Source organism: Bubalus kerabau, chromosome 1 (genome assembly GCF_029407905.1).
Source record: "Bubalus kerabau isolate K-KA32 ecotype Philippines breed swamp buffalo chromosome 1, PCC_UOA_SB_1v2, whole genome shotgun sequence".
Classification (NCBI taxonomy): domain Eukaryota; kingdom Metazoa; phylum Chordata; class Mammalia; order Artiodactyla; family Bovidae; genus Bubalus; species Bubalus kerabau.
Genome location: NC_073624.1, coordinates 149,850,535 through 149,876,811, shown reverse-complemented (window position 1 = coordinate 149,876,811; position 26,277 = coordinate 149,850,535). Strand labels below are relative to the sequence as shown.

At 54.5% G+C, this 26,277-nt stretch overlaps 1 protein-coding gene across 3 annotated transcripts in view; it reads right to left on the bottom strand.

Moving 5' to 3' along the window:
* The window catches only part of PALD1 (phosphatase domain containing paladin 1), an 84,167-nt gene that overhangs the window by 20,260 nt on the left and 37,630 nt on the right, over positions 1-26,277 (bottom strand). For 2 of the 3 annotated variants that reach the window (XM_055535064.1, XM_055535075.1), the window contains 17 exons: positions 20,254-20,467; positions 17,563-17,665; positions 16,122-16,301; positions 14,928-15,092; positions 13,918-14,078; positions 13,641-13,716; positions 12,796-12,947; positions 12,353-12,452; positions 12,057-12,149; positions 10,061-10,156; positions 9,527-9,655; positions 8,937-9,053; positions 8,705-8,860; positions 8,220-8,402; positions 6,978-7,118; positions 6,648-6,719; positions 2,140-2,280 (listed from right to left, as the gene is read on the bottom strand). In XM_055535064.1, coding sequence (XP_055391039.1) covers positions 2,140-2,280; positions 6,648-6,719; positions 6,978-7,118; positions 8,220-8,402; positions 8,705-8,860; positions 8,937-9,053; positions 9,527-9,655; positions 10,061-10,156; positions 12,057-12,149; positions 12,353-12,452; positions 12,796-12,947; positions 13,641-13,716; positions 13,918-14,078; positions 14,928-15,092; positions 16,122-16,301; positions 17,563-17,665; positions 20,254-20,438 — 2,250 coding nt within the window. In that variant the 5' untranslated portion in view covers positions 20,439-20,467. Of the gene's footprint in view, positions 1-2,139; positions 2,281-6,647; positions 6,720-6,977; positions 7,119-8,219; positions 8,403-8,704; positions 8,861-8,936; positions 9,054-9,526; positions 9,656-10,060; positions 10,157-12,056; positions 12,150-12,352; positions 12,453-12,795; positions 12,948-13,640; positions 13,717-13,917; positions 14,079-14,927; positions 15,093-16,121; positions 16,302-17,562; positions 17,666-20,253; positions 20,468-26,277 lie in introns of those variants that run through there. The other variant, XM_055535080.1, reaches the window with a different exon arrangement.

Here is a 26,277-nt window from a genome sequence, read left to right as displayed (position 1 = left end):
ATCTTTCAAAGCTCAGCAAAGTCTGAAACTCCTTAACCACTTTCCCCACCCCAAATTTGGTATCCCTTCCAACTGACCGCTGACCCTGGGCATAACCCAGGTGGCCTGCCTCCAGCCAAACACCCTTTCCCCCAACCATGATCTGATCTGTGACCCTAAGCAAAGGTTGGCCTGGATCAGCCATTCACAATGCGTGCCCAGTGCAGGCTGAGCATGGGGCTGGCTCGGAGCCACCCCTTCTTGGGGACCGCTGCCCCACTGCAGGTCAGCACCCATGGGGGTGCTCACTCACTTGGGGCACAGTCTTCTCAAAGCTCCTGCTCCCTTCACAACTGTCCCCTCCCACGCCAGCACCCTCCTCTGCCCAGCAGACAGTCAGGTTCACTGGGTCAGAGAGGAACAGAATTAGACAGGTCGGACTGTGTGGATCACAATAAACTGTGGAAAATTCTGAAAGAGATGGGAATACCAAACCACCTGACCTGCCTCTTGAGAAACCTATATGCAGGTCAGGAAGCAACAGTTAGAACTGGACATGGAACAACAGACTGCTTCCAAATAGGAAAAGGAGTACGTCAAGGCTGTATATTGTCACCCTGCTTATTTAACTTATATGCAAGTACATCATGAGAAACGCTGGGCTGGAAGAAGCACAAGCTGGAATCAAGATTGCTGGGAGAAATATCAATAACCTCAGATATGCAGATGACACCATCCTTATGGCAGAAAGTGAAGAGGAACTAACAAGCCTCTTGATGAAAGTGAAAGAGAATGAAAAAGTTGGCTTAAAGCTCAACATTCAGAAAACGAAGATCATTGCATCTGGTCCCATCACTTCATGGGAAATAGATGGGGCAACAGTGGAAACAGTGTCAGACTTTATTTTGGGGGGTTCCAAAATCACTGCAGATGGTGATGCAGCCATGAAATTAAAAGACGCTTACTCCTTGGAAGAAAGTTATGACCAACCTAGATAGCATATTCAAAAGCAGAGACATTACTTTGCCAACAAAGGTCTGTCTAGTCAAGGCTATGGTTTTTCCAGTGGTCATGTATGGATGTGAGAGTTGGACTGTGCAGAAGGCTGAGCGCTGAAGAATTGATGGTTTTGAACTGTGGTGTTGGAGAAGACTCTTGAGAGTCCCTTGGACTGCAAGGAGATCTAACCAGTCCATTCTGAAGGAGATCAGCCCTGGGATTTCTTTGGAGGGAATGATGCTGAAGCTGAAACTCCAGTACTTTGGCCACCTCACGCGAAGAGTTGACTCATTGGAAAAGACTCTGATGCTGGGAGGGATTGGGGGCAGGAGGAGAAGGGGGCGACAGAGGATGAGATGGCTGGATGGTATCACTGACTCGATGGACGTGAGTCTGAGTGAACTCCGGGAGTTGGGGATGGACAGGGAGGCCTGGCGTGCTGCGATTCATGGGGTCACAAAGAGTCAGACACGACTGAGCGACTGAACTGAACTGATGCTCCACACAGAGACCAGAGGCCCCCTAGTCTGCTGGCCAGAGCAGCCCCCGTGGGTTATGTGACTCCACCAGCTGGGCCACGTGCAACAGAGTACCTGGGACCATGGCTGACTAAAGGGCTTGTTTTTTCTAGATCAGCTAAAATTCTGAATTTTTATATGAAATCTGGACTTTATAGAAAACTTCTGATGTGTATAATTGAATGCTCAGTCCCTCAGGCAGCATCAGCTGTGAAAACACTGGATGGCTTTCCTGCCGAATATTAAACAGCCGCTCCCCAGGACCCATCCACCCACCTGCCTCCTGCCCAGGACCCCCAGGGCCTCCCGTGGCCCAGAAACTGGAGGGTGAATGCCTGGCACCACAGGGATCGAGGACAGGGTGTTCCGTCTGAGCAGTCACATCCTTGATGGGTCCCAGGGCCACAGCAGCTGCCGAATCCTCTGAACCTCACCCCTGCACACCCCACCAAGCACTGCGGAATCCAGCCGGGGAAAGTCAGGGCTGGGCGTGCTTCCATGGCAGGGATCACCTTGACTTCCAGGAGGTGGAGAAGGGACTGAGAGCCCCTGAGGGTCCTGTGGGGCGCCCTAGCCACCTCACACCCAGGTCAGCCCCCTCCTGGGCTGTGCACGCGGGGACGGCACGTGGGCCGGGGCTCACCTGGCGGAAGGTGCAAATGATGATCTCCCGCAGGTGGTAGTGCATGGGCGTCATGGTCTCGCTGACCGTGTCCAGCGCCGCGTCCACCTCCCTCTTCACCCGGTGCCCATCGGGCAGCAGCTGCACCACCTTCATCACCACCTGGGGCCAGAGGCAGGGGATGATCCGAACGAAAACCAAGTCAGGGGCCTCCAGTGCCAGCAACTGGCTCGCCCACACTAAGGGCCGCGCTGGCCCTGATGGCCCCTCATTTCTCAGACAGGGACGGGACCCAAGGGCGTACCCGGATATCTCGGAGGCCAGGGCTCCTGAGGGGCTTATTTTTTCAAGCAGTAGGAACCTTGCTTCAAATGGAACCTTATCCAGGACTCTAATCCATAAAACGGATAGTTGTAGTGTAACTGGAGCTGGCGGGGTGAGCAGTGGGTGTATGGTAAGCCTCAGGTGGGGCTCCACTGGCTCTTCGTCCACCCTGCAGGCACTCCGGGGACACCCAGCTCTGGGAAACCCAGTGTAGACAGCGTTCCCTTTACCTGGGGAGACTGAGGCCAGTTACGGTCACTCTGCAGTGCAGGGCTCCTCCCACCCTCCCAGTCACTTGCTGTGGATCTCGCTCTGACTCCGTCTACCCTGCACCCCCACACCCTGTGCCAGCAGCGATCCAGGCCTCCAGCACCCACAACCCACTGGTAGCCAGAGAGGCCTTACAAGAGTATAAATGTGAGCGCTTTCTATTTGGGTAACTTCAGTCTCTTCCTGGCTCCCTTACACTCAACATAAAAACCAAAAGCTTCCCCATGTCTACAAGGCCGCCCAGTGTCTGACTCCGCCTGCCTCCCAGCCTCACTCAGAACTCCCCCTATGGGCCCAATGCCTTCCTGGAGCCCTCTCGGTCTACCCACCCCAAAAGCCCACATAGTCCTTTCAGAGCCCCGAGGTCGACCACCACCTACTCATCCATCTTACGCACCCACGTGTTCACCTGTTCACATCCATCCCCCACCAGATGAGGAGCTCCCTGACCCCCAAGAGCAAGAGATTTTCCACCTAGGAGGCATTCCATGGGATGATGCTAAATGAACAAAAGACCAAAACCCGACTAACTCAGCTCTTCTCTCAATCTGACCCATCTCCACAGCTGCGTCCTAGCGGGATCACGGTGGTGGTTGGGTGGGGAGGTAGGTCTCCCTCACCCCTTTGTTTCTCAGAAGAACTGACCCTGAGCTGGCACACCGGCAGGGGTGGAGCTACAGCCCAGTGGGAGGAGAGGGCTCATCACCTGGGAGGACCCTGGGCTAATCCACGCCTGGATTCCGAGCTCTGGGTGGGACACCTCACTGGAGAGGAGTATGGACCACCTGCAGGTCCCGGCATGACCCAGGGGCAGCTCCCCAGCAGAGGGCTGCAGCTTTTTCAAATGCAAGGCACCAAACTCTTAGCCTCTCCTGGTAAATCGTTCCTCCCCTTCTTCTCCTCGGCTGTCACCAGCACCAGCCGGAAACCCAAGGTCATCCTGCTGTCTTCCCTCTTTGCCCCACCACTAATGGTCCCCAAGACCGACCAGTGGGGACTGGGCTCCTGTTCACTGGGCAGGCCCATCCTCACTTAGGCCCCAGCTTCCCCTCTCCATGCCTTCCTCCACACACTGGCCTTCCAGGATAAGACTCTGATCCCAACCTCCCCTACTTCCCTACTGGCCTCAAGGTTATCAAACACACAGTATGGCCCTCCAAGGGTCTCACAACCAGCGGCCCCCACCTCAAATCTTTCATTCTGCCCAACTGCAGCCTCCCTTAGCTCCTGCCCTTTCCAGACTCCCTCCTCTGCACACTTGATCCTCTGTGCATACTACCCCTCCCCACAGCCCCAGGCAGACTCATTCATCCTTCTAAAAATGCACTCAAATGTCACCTTCTCCATGAAGCCCTCCTGGACTCCCCCAAGCTATACCCTCAGCCCTCAGCACCAATGTCTATTTCAGCCCTCTTCATACTCTATTAAATGCTCCCCACTGGACTGTGGGCTTGACCAGACCTGAATTAATCACAGAGGAAGCTGGTCTAGACATGAGGATCTAGAAAAGGTGAGGATGTGGGTATAGAGTGTTCTTGGGTCACAGGATGTAACGTTAGAACACAGATTCAGAGGCTGACTTCCTGGCTGTGCTCTGGTCCCATCCCATCTCTGATGTGGTTCTAGGGTGATGAGCTTGGCTCCCTGCATCACCTGGGAGTAGTCAGGGCACCTAACCCTTGGGAGCTGTGAAGGGTGGAGAAGGAAGCACATACAGAGCTCCTGGCACAGGATTGGGTGTGAATGGAGAGAGTTCTAACTATCACGTCTGAAGGACCGGCAGACTTGGAAATAAACCGTCATGTATATGGTCAAAAGATTTTTGCCAAACCATTAGATGGGGAAAGGACATTCTATTCAACAAGTGGTGCTGAGAATACTGGATATCCACATGCAAAAGAATAAACTTGGACCCTTAACCATATACTATATACAAAAATTAATTCAAAATAGATCAAAGGCCTAAACTTAAGAGCTAAAGCCATAAAATTCTTAGAAGAAAAGCTTCATAATACTGCACTTAGCAATGACTTCTTGGACATGACATCAAAAGCACAGAAAACAAGAAAAAAATCTACTAATTTCATCAAAATTAAAAACTTTTGGGACTTCCTTGGCTGCCCAGTGGTTAAGGCTCTACACTTCCACCGCAGGGGTGATGCGGATTTGACTCTTGGTTGGGGAACTAGGATCCCTCATGCTGCGTGGTGTGGGAAAAAAAGAAAATTGAAAACTTTTGCATGAAAAGATACTATCAACAGAGCAAAAAGGCAATCCACCAAACCATCACATATCTAAGAAGGAACGGATATCCAGAATAGAAAAAGAGTTCCTACAACTCAACACCAACAAAACAACTTAAATCAAAAATGGGTTGAATAGACATTTCTCTGAGGAAGATAAAGCAACGGCCTTAAATGAAACAACATCCGACATCACTAATCACTGGGGAAATACAAACCAGCAGTACAGTGAAGTATCGCTTCACACCTACTCGGAAGGCTATTAAAAAAAAAAAAAAAGACACACAGAAAACAACAAGTGTTGGAAAGAATGTGGAGGAACCGGAACCCTTGTACTTTGCTGGTGGGAATGTACATGTGCAGCTGCTGTGGAAAATAATACAGTTCCTCAAAACGTGAGCAGTGAGTTACCAATTGATTCAGCAATTCCTCTTCTGGAATTGAAAGCAGAGACGCAAACAGATATGTGTACACCCATGCTCACAGCAGCGTTACTCACAATAACCGAGAGGAGACGACAGCGTAGGTCTCCACAGACAGATAAAGCGGATAAATGGAACACGGTCAGTACTGACGATGGAATGTTACGTGGCCTTTTAGAAAAGGAAATCGCGACACATGCTACACAACATGAGTGAACTTTGAAGATATCATGTCGAGTGAAATAAGCCAACCACAGAAGGACAAAAGCTGCATGATTCTCCTTATAGAAAGCACGTTAAACAGTCAAATTCATGGAGAGAGAAAGGAGAATGGTGGCTCCCAGAGGCTAGAGGAGGGATGATGGGGAGTGAGGAGATATGGTGAATTTGGCCTGAGGAAAAAGTTCTGGAGATGGTAGTGAAGGCCATACAATAGCGTGAATGTACTTAACTCCAGAGAACCATACACTGAAAAATGGTTAAGAAGGCAGATTCTATGCTATGTATATTTTACCACAATAAAAAAATAAAAGGAAAAGAATCTGTGAATCAGCCAGGAGAAAGAAGAGAGAAGCGGTCCAGGGCAAGGGAAAAGCATATGCCAAGCCGAAAGCGCTTGGTGAGTTTGAGGCGCGGCACCGAGGCCCGGGTGTCAGAGGGGAGGGGCATGGGCGAGGCTGGCCAGGTAGGCAGGAGCTGAGCACGACGCTGACACTGGGCAGCCCATGCCAACTCCTGAGTTCACATGCCCCATCCGTCAGACAAGGAGGGACACTGCCACCTACCTGCAGGGTGTCAGGGAAGATGGCACGTGGCAGGGTACGGTACCTGGGTGGCTAAATGTGCATGGTTAGTGCGGTCCATCCAGGACCCTGACCTGAAATGGGGGCTGGGGTGGAGTATGGCCCTGCACAAGGCCACCAGCCACAGCTGGGCCCCAGGCGCCTGTGAGGTGGTCCTCAATGTTGCCCAGAAAAGACAGTGGCCAGTGGCCTCACGAGGGCACACAGCCACCCAGCAGCAGGAGCAGGAAGAATGGGGAGGGGTCCGGCCCTCACTTCTCACAGACATCTGCCAGGGCCCAGAGCCAAGCTACCCTGTGCCCTGGTTTGCTCATCTGTGAAATGGAGACAGGGAAGTGCTGGTACAAGGAGGTGGAAGAAGGTGATGGCTTTGGGAGGAGCTTTGAACATCCCTCCAGGACTGCCAGGGGGACTCACCCTCTCTCTTCCCCCAGGTGTCCCCCGGGGACCCTAGGGGGCACACTCACCTCAAACTCGCCCTTGGTGAACTTGGCATCAGGCACGCTCACCAGCTCTTCCTCGCCCACCTCAGGGAAGCCCTGAGAGAAGACAGCCGCTGGGACTGGGAGCCCAGCTACCAGACTGCACCCTCCCCCAGCCCCACACCTAGAGCCCATGCTGGGGGTCTGCCAGCCCACACGCTATCTGCGCAGGGCTAACGGGAGGGGCCTCTGGGACCACACCAGGCACCAGCTCAGCCCCCCAGACCCTCCTGCCTTCGCCGGGGTCCCCAGGGACCAGCTGGCCCCCTGCCTGGGCAGACCCCTGTCCTCACATACTCTGATGTGCCAACATACTCTGATGTGCCAGAAGGCAAGCACAGCCGCCACCATGGCAGTCGTGGTCCGGCCCTGGCCACTGAGGCAGCTGAACACGAAGCCAGTACCCGGGTCCTTGGCAAGGGCAGCCTGCAGGGCCCCCAGCAGCCGGTCAAAGTCCTGCACAGGGAAACCGAGGTCGGAGTCAGTTGGTGCCCCTGCTGCACTGATTCCCAAGGTGGCCCAGGCAGCTGCCCTGGGAGTGCCTGTCCAGTGCCCGGTCGTGTCAGGCTCATAACCTGGTATGCACACTCTCAGCTCACTGAGGTACACACAAGACCTTGTGCGTGTAAACAGCCATACCCGCATATAACCCCACATTTGACAGGTGAGCGCACACAAGCACACACCTGAGGCTCCAGCTGCTACCACCTTCCAGGGAGAACATACATATTCCCATGTGCTGTGCCCCCAGGCTACCTGTGGACCCCCAGCCTTACTGCCCACCCAAGGTGGACGCAACCCAGGCCCCAGCTTCAGGGCAGTTTGGACCTCAGCCACGCACTGCAGCACACGACCACTAGGGGGCAACAAACCACAGGCAACCAGACCACAGAGCCAAGTGACGGGGAAACACAAGCCCATCACCACTCATCACACCAGGCACACAACAGGCCGGGTGCAACACAGACATGCCCCCCAAACAACCGACACATTACACAGGCGCACAGTGACCCCAACACAATACATGCCAGGCACACACTCCACACAAACCTTAGAGACACAGAACTACACAAGACATACACACACACAAACCTATAGCTAACACATGCACACACAAACCCCCCTCCGTCACACAAAGCATCCTGCAGCACCCACCTGCACAAACTCCATGCACACACCACCTCACAGCACTCCCCAAAACATGCTCTCTATACGTCCCCTAGTAAAGACAAGCAGGACCTCACAGCCGCCAGACACAGACCCACCACATACACACCCCACAATCACACTCACAACTACTCTGAACACACAGACTCCACCAACAGCAAAGACATACTCACCCACCCCACAAACACATCACATAAAACACACATGCGTGCACACACACAAACGCAAAGCCTGGAAGGCATGTGATTAAACCACGGAGGCCGCTCTGAAACCGTGCAGAACAAGCTCTTAGTCCCCCTGGGGAGCTGTGCCCACAGCCAAGACCCAGGCCCGAGGGAGACAGCGAGGGCGTCCTCCCCTCCCTGGAGGCCTCAGCCGCTCGGCCCTCACCTCCTCGCGAGGGGCGCAGAAGTCTGGGACGGGGATGCGGTGGTAGGTGAGGCCGGGGAAGGCCCCGCGGTGCTGGCTGAAGACCTCCTGCATGGTGAGGCACGTCTGGAACCTGTGGGTCCGCGAGCCGTCAGCATCGGGGGGAGGCCTGGTCAGGTGGGCCTTCAGCTGGGTCTCCAGGTTCTAGGGGAGGGTGGGACAGAGGGCTGAGGCCACATGGCAACCCCCAGGCCAGCCCTGAAAGACCAGAGCCGGCTACAGCCAGGACAGTCCTGGCTTTGGGGCCTATCACTGCCCCTTCTCGAGCCTCCAGGTTTCGAACCAGACCCGGGGCTATCATGACAGTCTTGAATCAGTCACTCCCTGAGACGCTCCTCTCGGGGCCCATTTCTACAATAGGAGCATACGAGCTTCTGAAGACCCTTTCAGGCCAGCTGCCTAGAAGGCCTCCAACAGAGGGGTGGTACAAGGCAGGAGAGCCCCACCTCCAGCTGGTCAGGGGCCATGGGGGGCCCAGGCCGCCGCAGACTGTGAGTTCGCCCGTCACACTCCAGCACAGCCTCCTCCCTCAGGTTGACCCACACGACTTGCTGCAGTTTCCTCTTGGAGTCGGTCAGGTAGGCCAGGATACTCCCCAGAGCCTGGGGGACAGGAAGGCCATCAGCGAAAGGGCTCAATCACCCTCCCCCTGCCCAAGTGTGCCCCCAGGGTGGTCACCTTGGCACTGGGCTGGGCCGTGCCATAGATGGGCAAACGGGGCACCCGACGGAAGTTGGCCACGTCCATCTCTCTGACGGTGCTGAGTGCATCTGGGGAGATGAGGTCATCTGCCACCTGTCGGGACAGCAGCAAGCCTGGGACCCACAGCAGCCACTGAGGTTCAGAGCCTGGCCCCAGGTGGGCATGGGGGATGGGGGATAAGACCAGCACTTGATGTTTACAAAGCACTTTTGCACACTTGGAGCCTTATAACCACCCTGGCATGGACAAGAACAATGGTGCCCACTCTCCGGATAAGGAAGCTAAGACAAAGATGCGACACTGGAGGCAAAGCTCAGAAACAGTTCTCCTCACTCCCTGCCCAGAGCACTTGGGTTTGAGAATGAAGAGCAGGTACTGAACAGTAACCAGAGCTGCAAGCACTTCTTAAGGCCTGAGAATGGCCCCATTTTGTTCACAGGCAGATCCCCTCACCCATCATCACTGAGGGCAATGCTCAGCCCAACCCCACAGGAATTAGGGCTGTAACCAGTCCCAGGGCCAGCCCACACCCACTCCCACTTCCCCAGTCAGTCAGGCACACTCACCAGGGAGCCCAGGGCGATGAGGTCCTTGGGGGTCACAGGCCCCGCTGAGCTTAGTGTCACAGGCAGGCGGTACAGTTCAGGATGGACACACAGCCAGCGGCTGAAACTGAGGGCAAAAGCCAGCGGGTACTGCAGCCCGAGGCAGAGAGAGACGGGATTTCAGGGGCACGGGGCCATCCCAAACTCTTCCTGCCTACCCCATAGTGGGGGACCTGGGAGACACCCATCATGGCCCAGAGCAGGGGCAAGGGGGTAGGGAGAGAGTAACAGGCCCTGATGCCCTGGCTAAGGATACAGAGACGGACCCAGAGGAGAGAGATGGGGCCTCTCCTTGGCTCCTGCTCAGGGACTGTCCCTCTATCTGGGTCTCTCCTTGCTTCCTCCATTCCCCACTTCCTCTGAAAGCAACAAACGTCCCCACTCCCCTCCCCAGCTCCACAGAGGTCCCCACCGACCCCATGCCAGTCACCGAGTGGGGAGACTGGAGGGGCCCCAGGAGAAGGGGCTGTGTGTCCACTCATCCCCCAGCCCCACCTGCTCATGGAGATAGTAGTTAAACAGGATCAGGTAGAAGTACCGCTCCAGGCTCTGAAGCGCCCTCTGCTGGACACCGTGCTGGCTGCTGCTTCCCTGAGAGGGAGGGACCCAGAAGGGCCAGCAGTAAAGATGGGGCAGCTCAGGTCACCCAACCTCATCCCTGGAAGTTAAGCATCAGAAATTCCCAGAGGGTAATCTACCCTGCCCTTCATAACACTGTTTTGCCAGGCTGGAAGTTCCTGCAAGCATCTAACTCTATCCCATTTGCTGTGGTTTATCCGTGTTCAGGGAGAGCTGCTGGTGACCAGAGCTGCTGCTGGACCAAGCATTCCAGTTCTCGATGAGGCTGTGCCCAGAGAGGCTGGGGACTCGCTGCAGGGCCCCAGTGCCACCCACACAATCCAGGCTGAAGCAGCAAGTGTATAAACACCCATCCCAGCGCCAAAGGCCCGGCCTAAGAGCTGTAACCCTCCCCGCCCCAGCATCCACTGGGCAGAGGGGGCTGTCACAGAGAATTCCAAGGGTCCTTCTCTTCACCTGTGGATCTCAGCCTTCTCCTGCTGGGTCAGCATCACCTTCTGGAGGGCAAGTGAGATTAGTATAGGCCCGGAAAAAGAGGCCATGCCCTTGGATGAAGTTTAATCCCACCTCTGGGAATCTAGGCCTGAGGTCAGCAATCTTATTTCTATAAAAGTCCAGACAGTAAATATTCTAGGCTTGCGGGCTACCAGATCTGAGTTGCGACAGCTCGACACTGCCAAGGCAGCACACGACCACCGTAGCCCGTACATAAATGGATGGGCGAGATCTCCTGTCAACAAAATTTATTTATCAAAACAGGTGGTGGGCTAGATTTGGCCTGTGGGCCATAGTCTGTCAAGTCCTAATCCAGACCTTATAAGGCAGAAAATCCTAAATACAAAACAGCCTCATTTGCATGGAGCAGTTCAATGCAAAGTAGGAACACTGGTGACCCCACTGTGCAACAGGAAGGGGCCTGTACATCACACCCGGGGATGCCCAGGAACAGCCGCTCTGTCGGGCTCCCTTCTGAGACCTTATGGCCTGAGCTCCCCTAACTCACAACAACCCTACGGAGTAGTTATTGTATACATGGGGAAACTGAGGCACAGAGCAGTGAAGGAGGTTGGCCAGGCCCACATGCCTGTAGGTAGCCGAGCCAGAAACGGAAGCCCGGTAATCAGGCCAGAGCCCTGCTCCTAACCTACAGGCCAGGGAAAGCCGAGCCTCACAATGGCTTTGGTTCCACAGCAATAAATCTCAACGACGACAAGCGGGTATGACACGTAAAAGACAGGGCTGCATGAAACAAACAGGATGCGAACATGCCCTGGACAAGCTGCAGAAGAACCTCAGAAGCATGAAAACTGAAGCAAGCCAGCCCAGAACGCTCATAGCAGCTGTGCTTGGGTGACGGACAGTTTTACTTCTTCTCTAATTTCTCAATTTTCCATAATATTGCTTTTAAAAGATATTTCTTTAAGCATTAAAGCAGAAAAAGGCTCTGTGGGCTTTAGATTCTTTCCATGAGCCGTGTGCAAATACTGTCAAGCCAGCCTCCTCTCTCCAGAGCACGGGGACGGGCCTGCTGAGACAGCCCAGAGCGCATCGCTCTTCCAGAAGATGGGCTGGACCTAACCCCAGCCTTCCCAACAAAACAGCAAGCGTTTCAACTGCAGAGGGGGCCCAGAGCAGCCTGGAAAGCGTCTGCAGTCAGAGGCCTCCAGCACCTCGCCAGCAGCCCCTTCCTCCATCCTGTTTATTCTGCAGTCAGGGGTCCTAATCAGGGAAAGTAAACTTCCTCTCTTCCTGCAGGCCCAGCTCCCTATCTCCCCTTCCTCTGAAAACTGCTCTCTACTCATGGAAGCAGCAGCAGCAATCAAGAAAAGCCAGGCTGAAAGGGGCCAGTCAACAGGCCTCACCCAACGAGGCTGCCGAGCTCCAGCGAAAGCAGCAGCTCTCCGCGCCTCACCTGTGCCCGGCTGCCTTCCAGCTCCCTCTGGTTTTCCAGGACTACTTCCTTCAGGTCGTGCAACTCGGCACAGGCAGCAATGGCTCTGTCCACCTGGTATCAGGGACCGGGGCAGGGGAGAGAGGACAGAGGCAGGGAGGGAGCAGGGCCAAGGAAAGATGGCAGGAGGCAGCAGAGAAGGGCAAAGAGAATGACTGGTTAGGAAGGGAGGGCTAGGGAGGAGAGCTCCTCAGCAAGGGCAGCGAGTGCTCCCCACTGCCCCCACCCCCAGCTCTTCGCCCAGTCCCCATGCTCACCTCCTCCACCATCCTCCTCCCCTCGGGCACCATGTGGAGAAAGCTCTGGACCACCTCGAGCTGCTCCATGGACAATGGCTTGGTCTTCATAGGGGCAGCCCTGACAGGCAGGGACAACAGCATAATCAGCACTCCCGAAGGCCGCCGTCAGCACCCTCCCATTCACCTGGACTGCACTGGACTACACGTTCAAGTTTCCCTTCCAAATCAGGTAGGGGAAACAACAGGTCTTTGCCCTGCTGGGGAAACCGAGGCCAGAAAGGTCAAGTGACTTTCTCCAGGTCACCCAGGGAAGTCTGTGGAAACCAGGAAAGGAGCTGCCGATGCCCAATATCCAGCTGTAGCTCTGGGTTTCTGATGTGTCCCCAGCATCCTGGGGCGGCCCACCCCCTCCTCCCCCCATCCCCGCAGCCCTCTGGGGCACTGGCTCCCATGCCACTCACTCCGGCCGCAAGGCAGTCCCACCACGGTGAAACAGGAGGAGTGTTCCCAGAACCATGCCCAGGCTGGCCCTGCCCACGCCCGTCTGGCAGCTGAAGAGGAGAGCAGGGGGAGGCCCGTGGGCATCTTGGAGCAGCAGCAGGCTGGGGGTCTCCTGGGAAAGGACCGCAAAGAGCAGGGAACGGTGTGACCAGAGAGCCCTCAGCTGAGGACCAAGTTAGGATGCGGGTGGAGGGGCATCATGGCATCGATGCCTCCCCCTGGTCTGTGGGAAGATGGGGACAGACCAGCAGCCTCTGGAGCAATCCCACAGCTTGGTCTGCTCCACCGGCCCCAGGAGTGCAGGCCCTGCCCCCTTCCCATGCTCCAGGGGGCTCAGCGAGGCCCTGGAGGTGAGAACTACTCAGAGGGGACACAGGGCCACAGCTACACTGCTATGCAGTTTACACTGCAGATTCAATAAGGCGACCTCCCGGGGGAGTACAGACCGCAACACGCATTCTCAGGAAATATCAGCTGGAGACCCACGTGTAAGAAATTTTAGCTCTAATAAAGAAATGAGGAACCTGAGACCTAGAAAAGTTAGGAGATTCACCCAGTATCACACAACAAAGTGAGGAGCCAAGCCACAGCCAGAGAGCCCAGTCCTCCAGACGCCCCGTGCTGGGCTCTGCCATTAGACAGTATACAAGTACACACCCATACAGACACACACAACCCCCTCGGCCTTCCTCCAGGAGACACACCACCCAAGCATCTCCAAGGAGACAGGGCCTTGACACAGACCCACTCTCCAAGCACCTGCGCACCCCACCAAGCTCCCACCACTCCTCCAGTCCCCACTCACCCGGAGGACACTGACAAAGTCATCGAACTGGGCTTCCAGGGGGGCCCCTTGCTCTGGCAGGGGCAGACGGTGGTACCTGCCGGGTGACAGGGAACAGCCCATCAGGTAAGCCACACACCCCATACCCCGGACATCCACCATTCCTGGGGGAGACACAGGCATAGAGGACTCAGCCCAACCTGTGGATGGTGAGACTGAGCCCGCACCAGGAGAGCAGGCCCAGCGAGCACCCACGCCCAGCACGCTGGGGCCTCCGCACAGGCCTGGCCCCCAGTACCTGTAGGAGGGCTGCAGGAAAAGGGGCCTCTTAAACACCTCCTCAGTCACGTGCACGTCGTCCTCGCCCCGGATGGCCACGGCGTGGGGCTCCCCCCGCAGGTCCTCGGTGTTGTGGTACACGTAGTACTTGTTCTCGCTCAGCTGGGCAAAGTCGTGGATCTAGATGGAGGCCAGGGGCCAGAGGGCCATGATGGACCTTGCTGGCTGAGCTCTGGAGGCACCTAAGCCACACGGAGGCCATGGACAGGCTGCTTGCCCTCCAGGGAGAACTACAGCCAGAGGTGCTTTCTGTGCCCTGGCAGTGCTGGAGGGACCAGGGTGACCGCTGGCCCGAGGGCAGCCACCTGTGCCTCAGCTGCTGCGTCCCACACTGCGGTCAGGCTGGGAGGGCTCTGCCCGGTGGGCAGCAGGAATTGGCCAAACCACCAGACTGAAGGACAGGAGGAAGCTGGTCAGCTGGGAGCTGGAGGGGACGAGGCCTGAGAAGGAGACGGGGAGACGACCACAGCCAGTGCGACCTCTGCTCCTGCCTGGGGGTGTCTTAGAGGAGGGGGAGCACCATGACCCCTACACACTATTTACACAGCGTGAACAGCCCCACAGACCTGGACAAGTCCCCATGCTGTGAAGGAGGAGGTCGGAGGAACCTCAGAAACAGAGGACCAGGGAGAGAAGCGACCCAGCCCAGGCCTCACAGCTCATGGAAGGCTGAACCTGGTCTTGGGACTTTCAGCCAAGTACTCTCTGCCCTCCACCAGACCCTTTTCTAAATAAGAATGCTGAGTTTGGAGGAGAAAAGCAGGGTAGGGAAGGACCAGAGGCAAACAGAGCTGAGAAGAGAAGTCCTCACCCTGGTGCCCCGTGAGCTGGCCTTGCAGCAGCCTCTGGCCCAAGTGGGACAGCTTAGTGGGCAAGCATGAGCCGGTGAGAGCAGAGCGGGCTGGGGCTCAGCTCAGGTGTCCGAGGCTACCAGAAGGGCGGCCTCCCACCCACACAGGTGGCCCTCACCTCCTTCCGGATGGCCAGCTCCAAGCGCTCCGCCGGGACCCCGGGTCCAAGGCCCTGGAGGTTCTCATGAAGATTCTGCTTGTCTCGAGGCGTGTAGGGTACAAAGTCCTCAGCAGCTCGCAGAAAGAGCACGGGTTCCTCCCGCACACAGAAAATGACACACTCCTGCCGGGCATCCAAGGAGGAAGGAGCCATCACCACTATCCGGCGTGGACACCGCTCCACTGCCCCTTCCCCGGACCCCCTCAAGGGCCCATCACCCCACTCTGCCCCTGCAACCTGAATCTTACCCCAGAAACAAAGCTCAGGCCAAATGCCACCAGCTCCTGACCCTCCCTCCTCTCTACCTCTTTCTCCCTTTGTGGACTACAGGGTGGGTCCTTGCAGGTAGAATCATGTCCTGGTCATTTTCATGTCCCCACAAAGCCTAGCATAGAGCCCTGAGTAAATTAAGTGCTGATAAACATCAGCTGAAGACATGAATGCCCACCACCACCATGCAATCACTCAGTCACAGAGCACCATACAGAGAGAGGGAGCTGGTGGGCTGGCTCCACCCTAGAGAACTTGCTGGGACGACAGAATGGGATCCATGCTCAGCTAACACCCCCTCTTCACTCTGGTTCACTAAAGCCTCTCCATCTTCACCCAGGTTAAATCAGACAGCCCGCTACGAGCCTGCAATGACAGTGGACCCTCCACCTCTGTCCTGGAGACACTCAAAACCCCGTCTCCACAGCAGGCAGAGACAGGGGTCATGTCAAGCAGACACATGGAGTTCAGAGGGCTGGGTTTGGGTCTTGGGACACCACTCAGGGGCCTCTTATCCTCTCTGGGCCTCAGTTTTCTCCTCTGTAAAATGGGACAATAGCTGCCCCACCCATGTAGGGTCAACATGAGGATGTAAGTCTTAGCTGTAATCATCATCCTATGGGTGTATAGAGGGGCTTCTGTCCTCGGGGCTCCCATGTCCATACAGGACAATGCAACAAACATTTGCCCAGAATTTCTCAGTCATGCTGAGCACAACGACCATTGACTTTCAGGGCCTAGCAGGGCCTGGCCCTGGTCACCAGTCACCACCTCCCCCATAATATGCCCAGGCCCCTCCAGAGCCTCTGCAGTTGCCCCTCCGGGAAACCCACTTCCCCAGATTTGGGGACTGGCCCCTGCCTGGGAAATGGCCATGCTTACCTGGTGTCCATCCTTCTGGAGTTTCTGGAGGACCTGCCTGAACCCTGAGAGGCTGGGCTGTCCCATGCCGAACACAGCGAGCCCGCCCCGCACCTGCCGGAAGTTGGGGGCCCCACAGCTCTGCAGGGTGCCCAGCGTGTCCATCTTCTCAGTAACATCCCGCACCAGGAAGTAGCGGCCCTGGCAGGGGAGAGCCACAGGGGTCACTCAGATGACGCAGGGACATCTTCTATAGACAAGGCTCTATCCCAGGCCCCAGAGGATGGGGCGCAGGGAGACGGGGTGGGGAACATGATCCTCAGGTTGTCTACAGACTCGTGGGAAAAGTAGAGAGAATACTTGTGATGCCGGGAGGGGTGTCATACAGTGTGGGAAGAGAGAAGACAACTCTTCCTGGAGGAGAATCAAAGAAGGCTTCAGGCCGGAGGCGGCACCTGAGCCAGGACTTGAGGAAGCAGAGCAGGGAGAAGCACTATAGGGACAGGGAACCAAGACCAAAGCCACCTGCATGGCGCGCCTACAGCCCCCAGAGCAGAAAACAAACATCTCTCACCCAGAGGCGAAGCCCATGGAGAAGGGGTTCAAGCAGGGAATTACAGCTGGGGCACCAGCAACCAACTAGGAGAAAAGTGTGAGCCACTTCCCAGGGGCCTGCAGTTATGCGTATGGGCAGGTCTCTCCCTTCCCCAGCTGGGGACGCAGACCACAGAGAAAAGAGGGGTCAGGTGGGAGCAGGAGGAGCTAGGAGATTTATTCCCGGGCAAAAAGAAACCATGAAGTCATCTCATCCACCCGTTCACCGACCTCCCCATCCACCACTACCTCCCACCCAGACCCTCTTTCAACAAATACAGTTTAATCATCATGACTACCATTAATTCATTCACTGACTGTTTTTGAACACCTACATGATTACCCAAGCACTGTTCTAGGACCTGGGACGATAGCAGTCACCAAGACACATGAAAACTCATCTGCCCTTGGAGACTTTACTTTCCAGGGGATATTTTAAGGTTAAAAAAAAAGATAGATCTAGATAGATGTACATCTATGTCTACATCTCTATCTATGCACCAAAGAAGTCCTATAACTTCAAAAGACAATGGGATGACAATTCCTAGCCTGAGAAGAGCAGTCTGGGGCCCCAAGCCCTTCAGGTTCCCATGTGTGTCTTCCTTGGTGCTCAGAGACAGGGGTGTGGCCAGGCTGAGGCCAGGCAGGGGCCACATGGGGACAGAAGAGCAGGGTCCCCACAGGGCAGCAAGAACAGGGCCTAGGGTATCAGTGAGTGAGAGCAAGTGGGATCAGGGTCCCAGAGGATGGGGTGAGGCAGAGAAGGAGGCCACGGGGAAAGCAAGGGGAGATTAGGGAGGGAGCCTGCGAGGAAGGAGGGCTGGAGAGGTGGGAGGCAGGAAGGGAGAGGGGGCAGGCCTGACCTCACCTGCACCAGGTAGTGCTCGGGGGTGGCATCTGAGAGTCGGCCCAGGGTGTAATGGGCTTTCAGCAGCTCATCGTGGATCTGGAACTCCTCCTTGCAGTTGTACCTGCCAGGGGCAGGATGCAGCTGGCATCAGGCAAGCACAGTGGCCAGGATACACTCCACCCTCACCCGGCCCACAGCAGGGCCACCCCATCCCACACATGCATTTATGACAGACGCTGCCTGCTGTCCCCCAGTATCCACTCTCCCCTTCTTCCTCAGCAACAGTTCCCTGAATTTGTGACGGGGCCATCCAGCTGAAGACTCTAAGTCCCAGCCTCCCTTGCACCTAGTGTGATCATGTGATTCAGTTCTGCCCAATGGGATGTGAGGAGAAGTATGCAACTTCTGGGCCATCCCCTTAAAGGAAAGAAGACGTATTCCTTCTACGCTCCCTTCCTTCTCTCTGGCAAGCACCCAAAAGTGACGGCAGGAGGTAGATGCTGATGATGGCAGGGCAACAAAAGGAGGAGCCTGGCCGATTATGGAGCAGTCATTCCAGCCTGGAATACCTCCTGGACATTTGTGTAGAGAGAAGCGGCCGTCTTGTTTAAAGCCTCCTTAAACAAGGCTTACTTTGGCCGCAGATGGTCCCTCCGTCAGATGTGTCTGAGAACCCCCACACTGACAATCCCACAGCACAGGGCAGTGGTTCATGACACAGGCCTTGGGGCCAGGGTATGACTTCAACTCCATGGCTTTGAAGTTACGTGGTCTGTAGTGTCTCCAGTCATTCCCACCTCCTAAGGGCTGCTGTGAGAAGACAGAGCACTAATGAAGTAAATGCTTATTTAGCACAGTGCCTCGGGACTCTAATCATCTAGTAATCTAATTACTATTATGAACAAGAGTTCTACCTCCACCCAGGGCCGTTTCAAACAAAACACACATATTTCTGAAGATGCTAAACTTGAGGGAGGGCTGTGCATTACAGACCCAAAACGCTTCTGTGCTGATTATAACAAAGAATCTGACACAGCCTCCCAGAGCTCATCATCTGGGGTCTGACATCTCTTTACCAAAGGATAAGGGTGATGGAATGAGTAGGGTGGGGAGCACTAGACAGGGATCGTGAGACCTGGGGTCTCTCAGCCAGCTCTGTCTCCCTCTCACACATGACCCATGGCGGGCAAATCCTGCCTTCCCAAAACTCAGTTTGTATATCTAGGTCAGTTTTCGTATCTGATCTAAAAAAAGCTATTGATTAGATCAGGAGTCAGAAAACCTTTTCCATTAAGGACCAGATAGTAAACACTTTAGGCTTTGTGGGCCCCGCAGTCTGCCACAACTACTCAACTCGAGCACTGCGGCCTTAAGCATCCTTTGATGGTATGCAAATGAGTGGGTGTGGCTGTGTCCCAACAAAGTCTTATTTACCAAAACATGCGGTGACCTGATTTGGCCTAAGGATACAGTTTGCCAGCCCCAGTTTTGGATGATCTCCTAAGGTCCCTCCTACCACAAACAAGCTACAACGCAAGGATCACTAGGTCACAGTCGGCTCTAGGAGGCATGCAGGATACCACTGAAGTGGGTTTTTACAGCAGGCCAGAGAATGTTCTGAGCCATGCCATGCTTAAATTTTTTGAACGTCATCGCCACAGATCCTGATAAGGAAACTAAGCCCTTTTGAGAGGGAAAAGGATTTGCCCAAGGTCACAGAGCAGGGGACAGGCAGAGCTGGGCCCAGGATTTCCAACACTGTGCTCAAGACCCAAACCAAGTTCTGTCGTGCGCTAGTCAAAAGACTACATATCAGGTCCCTTTCATTTAACATCTCCTTCCTCCCCTTATGAGCAAAGTAATGTATTATGATTCCAGTTTTCCTGTCAGGCCCCAAAGCCAGCAGGCCGGATTTATCACTCCTTCAGTTTCCTTACACAGAGGCCCCATCTGCTAGGCCTCCGCCAAACGTCACTCCAGGAAACACATCCAGTTCTTAGCTAATCATGTCTACCTTCCTCCATCCTGAGGGGTCCAAAGGCAGGGAGCTCAGTGGGTGGATGCCAGGAAAAACAAGGCTTTCCAACTCACCAGGAGACAGAGCCAATGTCCCTCTGGCTCCCTGGCCTCAAGCTCTCGGCACCCGCTCCTTCCCTGGGCCCACAGGACACATGCAAGGTATCCAGGTCTCTCAAAGGATGGGGCCAGAACAAACCCTCAGTAATCTCCGGGAAAGTCCCTGAAGGGCCCAATTAGGAAAGTTGACCAACAGCTTCCAGCTTTTTCAGCCCAAGGCCCTTTAACAGCCTGGTGTCAACCTCAGTTTTGAACCATAATTACAGATTGTGGGGGGGAAAAAATCTAAATTTTATGTATCTAAGTACATAAACTTCCTTTTAAAAAGTTCAGCAAAAAATTACTCTCAAAAGAGTGTCCCAACCTCCCCCCGGCCAGCCACTCCTCCCTTTCCTACACTCCTTGGCAACCACGACATGATACGTAATATGAGCTAAGAGAACCCCAAAAGACAGCAGCTCTGCCACCCACTTGCTGTGTGACTCCAGACACACTGCTTAGCCTCTGGGGGCCTCAGTGTCTTCCTCAATGGAAGCAGATTGGAGACGTTAAGTGCTGTATGCCACCACCCCTCCAGGCAGCTCCCCCAGCCACGTCTTCTGGGGACAGGGTCATACTTGTCCTGCCACTCACGTGATCACGACGGGGGCCACCTTGTTGGGGATGATGGACTTGGCCTTACTGTTGTGCAAGCCTGTGGTCTGGAAGGAGTGGACGCTGAGTGAGTGCCGACCATCCATCGAGCCACCGTCCTGGAGGCCCTCAAAGGGGGCGCTTGCCGAGACCGTCTGCTGGGCTGTGCTGGCCGTTGTACCCATAGTCTGCTGGCAGCCTCAGGACCCAAGACCTGTGGGGTAAGAGGAGGTGCGATCAAGGACGGGGTGGGAAAAGTCACAGCAGGAAGGGACCCAGCACACCCCTCACCTCTGCCCTGTGAACAAAGTTCTGAGGCCCAGAGAGGGCCTACTCAGCCTGCAGCTGTTGCTCAGCAAAGCACGTGTTGGCTGAGGCCTACCACTGTGCCTGGCCCTCTGCTACTGCTCTGGGGAGAGTTATGGACATGGGCAGATAAGAAGATACAGCCCTGACCCCTTACAGTTTACCCCTCCCTGGTGAACATACGACAGTTAGAAAAGAGTTAGCCATCCCCACCAGGTCAGGACCCAAGGCTCCAAGTACCTAGGACAGGCCACATGGAGACCAGGCCTTCCAGACCCGGAGAAAGGGAAGGCTGTCACCAGAGGGAGAACCAGAGGCAGAGGGAAGTTTGGAGATGGCTTTGAAGGGTTTGGATGGGAACAGAACATAGCTGTGAATGCCACAAAAGAGGCCAGGGAAGTCCAGACTGGGTGAGTTCTCAGCAGATCAAGGCCCCTGAACTCTACATCAACAACGTCTACATCACCAACAACATCTCAACAGCCAAAGCTTTTGCCCGACATCCGGCACGCCAGGCATCCCTGTGGTCTCACAATTCCCACTGCAGGGCTCTCTCCTAGGGAAGTAGTGAAGGGTGTGTGCAAAGAGTGGGCTACAAGGGTGTTTTGTTGATCACAATGCTATTTATAGTAACAAAACAATGGAAACGGCCTGCAACAGGGGATTTGTTGAATAAATTATGGGGCATCTCTAAGGTGGAATGTTAAACAGCCTTAAAAATATATTGACTGATGTGGAAAGATAGCTAGGCAACCAGAAGGGAAGAGGAACAGGCTGCAAAGCAAGCACAGGATATAATCCATTTTAATACGTGAGCACAAATCAGGAGAAAAATCTGGGAGGGCACACACCAAGATGCTAACCTAAGTCATCAGCTGGTGATGAGATTACAGACAGTTTTTACTTTCTCCTTTTTCCTTATCTGCATTTTCTGAACACTGGGTAGTAAAACCTACTTAAAACAAAAGAATGGCTGGAGAAGCAAGCCAGGAGAGCCACTAACAGCTGCAGAGGGTGTGGGGAAGACTGGCTCAGGGGTCTGAGAACCCTGGGACGGGTTCAGGAATCCGAGAAGGGGCTGGGAATTCCACACACTCAAGAAGAGGGTGACAGACACGGGAGACAGAGGCTCATAGAACTTTCTCAGAGCCCAGTGGCAGCTGCTCCCCACGGTACTGATGGCCCAGGATCAGGAAGGGGAGAGAGTTCCCTGCCCACTGGTTCCCATGCCCACCTGCACCCTGAGAGCGTCAGTCGCTCAGTTGGCTCCAACTCTTTGCAACCCCATAGACTATAGCCTGCCACGCTCCTCTGTCCATGGGATTCTCCAGGCAAGAATACTGGAGTGGGTAGCCATTCCCTTCTCTAGGGGATCTTCCCAACCTAGAGACTGAGCCTGGGTCTTCTGCATTGACAGGCAAATTCTTTACCATCTGAGCCACTAGGGAAGCCCTCCATTCTGAAAGCACAGGGACGATACAGTCTTTAGAACCTGATGACTCCCCTCTGCTCCCCTGCCCAAGCTGCCCTAATCTGGGCAAGAGCTGCTCCCCACCATCCACACACTCCCAGCCCTGCCCTCTCATAAGCAGCAGCAGCATCTCAGGAAGTGGATGGTGGGGCCAGGAGTCAGCACGAAGCCCGGGAAGCAGGTCGCTCTGAAGGCTGAGCTCACCACGCCCTCCCTCCCCCAGGGGTCAGAGTTCCCAGGCAGTGCTCCCCCAGCATTCCAGGGCGGTGCCCTCAGGCTCCCCCTTCCCAGAGGCACCCAGACAGAATGACTGTTCATTCCGTCCCCCCCCAGCACCCCAAACCACTGCCTCTCCTTTCCCAGTCTGGGAAGGGTCCCCTCTCTCTCCAGCCCAGCCTTGTCATCCTTGACAACTCCCAGCAGGCGTGTGACGGCTCGGCCAGCACGCACACCTTGTGTTTATAAGAGCCTTGTCACAGCTCTCCACACCCCGGCCAACCTCTCTCTCCCTTTTTTCTCTCTTTTCTTCTTTTTCTTGGTAGAAGGTGGAAGGACTAAGCCTTTCTTTCCAAACAGAAACTCAGGCGCTCAGAGAAGGTGAGGGGCTCCACAGTGGATCTCCTGCTGACTGTCAGCAGAGCCAGAACCTCCTCTCCATGGCTCCCCAACATTCCCCAGACCCCTCGCAGCAGCCTGAGCCAAGGAGGCATCGGGCAGGGTGGGTGGAGGTGAGGGCAGGAACAGCCGCCTCCAAGAATGGGCTCGGCAGCTGTCCCAAAGGAGGCAGTAACGGACAGGACATGGGAAAGACCTGCAGGAGGCAACAGCTGGCTTCAGCTGCCAGGCCAAAGCCGAGCCCTGCTCCCACGGGGTGAGGCCGGGCCTGACACCTCCACCTCACCGCCCCCACAGCTCCAGCTCTAGTCTCTCACAGGCTTCAGAGGCGATGACAGGCCCAGCCGGTCCCTGAGAGGACAGCCCAGAGACAGTATAGATGCGCACAGCTGTAGGCTGCAGGAGTGGGGGAAGGACCGCCGCCTCTGAAAGTTGACCTGTCTCCGCAATGTCGACAGGTGGGGGAAACCCCAGGCTTCCCAGGTTTCTCACTCGGCAACTCTCCCCCAAAATCTCTTTCACCTCGGGCTAGAGTGAGTCTCGCCAGTACAGGGCCCTTCATCCTGCAGGCCCCATGCTCTGGGGCCGTCAGCAACTTACTTTTCCCCTCTGGGCCTCAGTGTCCCCATCATAAAGTGAGAGTGAGGGTGAGATAGTCTGCAGGCCGCGTCCACATGGGTCTGGTTCCTAAGATTGGCAGTCCCAGCAGTGACACCTCTGCCATCCAGGGTCAGGGCCAGGGGCCAGCAAGGCCAGAGTGGGGCAGGTCCCTACTGCTCAACCCTCTGCTAGAAGGAGAATCAGCGGTGGACTAGGATGAGACTAGACAGTAAGATAGGAGGCTCTATGAGCCCGGATGGCTTGCAAACATTTATGCCTTATTTTCCTAACTTCGGACTAAAAGCAAGCATTTCCTTCAATCACGAGTGAAGGCTGCCCCTGTCGTGTCTCGGAGCCCAGGACACGGTCACCACTGAGCTCAGAGACATTTTCACATCACACAGTGGCTCTGCAGGTATCTGGAAACGTGGCTTGCACTCATCACTCCCTTCATATCACCACATAATGATCAGACCCAGGACCACTCTGGTTTCAGTTTCTCCATCTCTAATTCAAACCACCACCTCCCCTCTATCCTTTGTCCTGGACATGACACAGAAACCATGATCTCCAGCTTGTCAAACCCTGTGAGCTCGGAAAAGATGAATGGTGGCTATTCCAAAGCAGAGTCTGGCCCTCACAACTGAAGCAGAAAGCTGGACATCTGCTCCTGAGGCAGCCATCACCCTGCCCCATTCCTTTCTTTGCCTTTCCTGCCCACCAGACCCTCTTGCAAAATCCCAAGCCCTGCCGTAAAGAATGCTGTGACCACAAGAACCTCCACAAATGGCCATGACCAAAGCCACCAAGAGCAGAGACTCAGAGTAGCTATATCCCTGGAGTCAACTAGTCCAACCTTCCCTTTCTACAGATGAGGTAACTGAGGTCCAGAGAGGAAAAGTGATGAGCTCCAAGTCATAAGGGAAGAAGAGGTCATAAGGAAAGAAGGGGGACCCAAGGCTCCTAGCCCCCATCCCAAGTCCCCAGGCTGGGCCTGCTGACTCCAGCCTGAGGCAAAGGGGAGCCTTTGTTGTGAGCACAGGGAGATTGTACTGAGCAGACACTATACTGCTGGCCAAGTCAGGGGTTGTTGGTAAGTATGATTCCCAAGCCTACCTGGGGTGAACAGAAAGGGGAGGGCTTAACAGGTACCCGAGATAGCCAGTGATCTTGAGTACTGACCCAGGGGCATGCCAGGAGGACCAATGGGTGGACCTCTGACGGCAAAGCATCTAACATATCTCATTTATTCCCAACCCGATACGAAGAGCCAACTCATTGGAAAAGACCCTGATGCTGGGAAAGATTGAAAGCAGGAGAAGAAGGGGATGACAGAGAATGAGATGCTTGGATGTTTGAGCAAAGTCCAGGAGACAGTGAAGGACAGGGAAGCCTGACATACTGCAATCCATGGAGTCGCAAAGAGTCAGACATGGCTTAGCGACTGAACAACAGCAGCAACAAAAAGGAGCTGCCAACTCTTACAACTCAATATTAAGTTAACAAAATATCCAATTTAAAATGGCAAAGGATTTGAAGTACATACAGATGCCAAATAAGCATATAAGTTGTTCAGCATCTTAAATCATTAGCAAAATGCACTAGAATGACAAAGGTGAAAAGACCGACAATACCAAGTGTTGGTAAAGCTGTGGAAGAACCGGAGACATGGTGCTTACGTGTAACGTCACAGAGCCACTTTGGAGACAGCTTTGGAGTTTCTTACAAATTTAAACAGACACACCTCAGCACTTTCTACTCTCAGGTAGCTAACTACCAAAGAGAAGTGAAACCATGTCAGCATGATTCATCATAGCCCCAACAGAAATCAACCCACAAGTCCATCAGCTGGCGAACAGATGAAAAAAACGTGCACTTTTATAGAATGAAATTGCAGTTTAGTCGCTAAGTTGTGTGTGACACTTTTGCAACCCCATAGAGTAGCCCACCAGGCTCCTCTGTCCACAGGATTTCCCAGTCAAGTATACTGGAGTGGGGTGCCATTTCCTTCTCCAGGATATCTTCTCAACCTATGGACTGAACCCACGTCTCCTGCACTGGCAGGCAGATTCTTTACCACTGAGCCACCAGGAAAGCCCACAATGGAATACGACGCAGCAATTTTTAAAAAGGAAAAAGTAACCGATACACACATGACATGGGATGAACCTTGAAAACATCATACGAAGAGAAACACACCAAGCCTCAGAGACTTCAAACTATCCAGTTTGACATTTGTATGACATCAAGCAAAGGTAAAACTCTAGGGGCAGAAAGCAGATGGATAGTTGTCAGGGACAGGGGAGTCCAATACGCAGGGGCTTGAGAACACCTTTGGGAGAGGGAATTACTCCATATATTGAATGTGGTGGTTACGTAACTACATACATTAGCCAGTGCTGAACTGTACACTTAACATGGGTGAATCCTGTTGTATGAAGTTTACCTAAATAAATCTGTTAGAAACAAAGAGGAGCTTGCTCCTTCCCATCACCTCTTCCTCCTTAACTCCAGAACTCCCCCACTGTGAAACCTCAAAGCTATCTCTCTGGACCTTAGTTGCCATGCCTATGAAATGGGGACAGCGGTAGTACCTCCACTGTGGGGCTGCCATGACGGGTAAACAATAGAGCTGATCCCTGAACAACACGAAGGTTAGCGACGTTGACCCTCCGTGCAATCTACGGTATGTACCGGCAGTTCCGAGTATACGGATCCAACCAACCACAGACCGAGCAGCAGGTATCTATGACAAAAACTCACACAAAAGTGAACCCACGCAGTTCAAACCTGTGGGGTTCAAGGGTCCACCGTGTAATTAGACAAGCCTGCAGAACAGGGCCTGGTCGGTGAGTGCTCCATAAAAATCAGCTGCTAGCATGCATGTCAGACTAACATGCATCAATCAGACTCCGGAGCTGCGCTGTGCAATACAGTAGCTGCCAAGTGGGATGCACGGCAAGTGCAAAAGAAACACTGGGTTCAAAGACTTAGCACCAAAACGTGAAACATCTCAAACAATTTAGTATCGT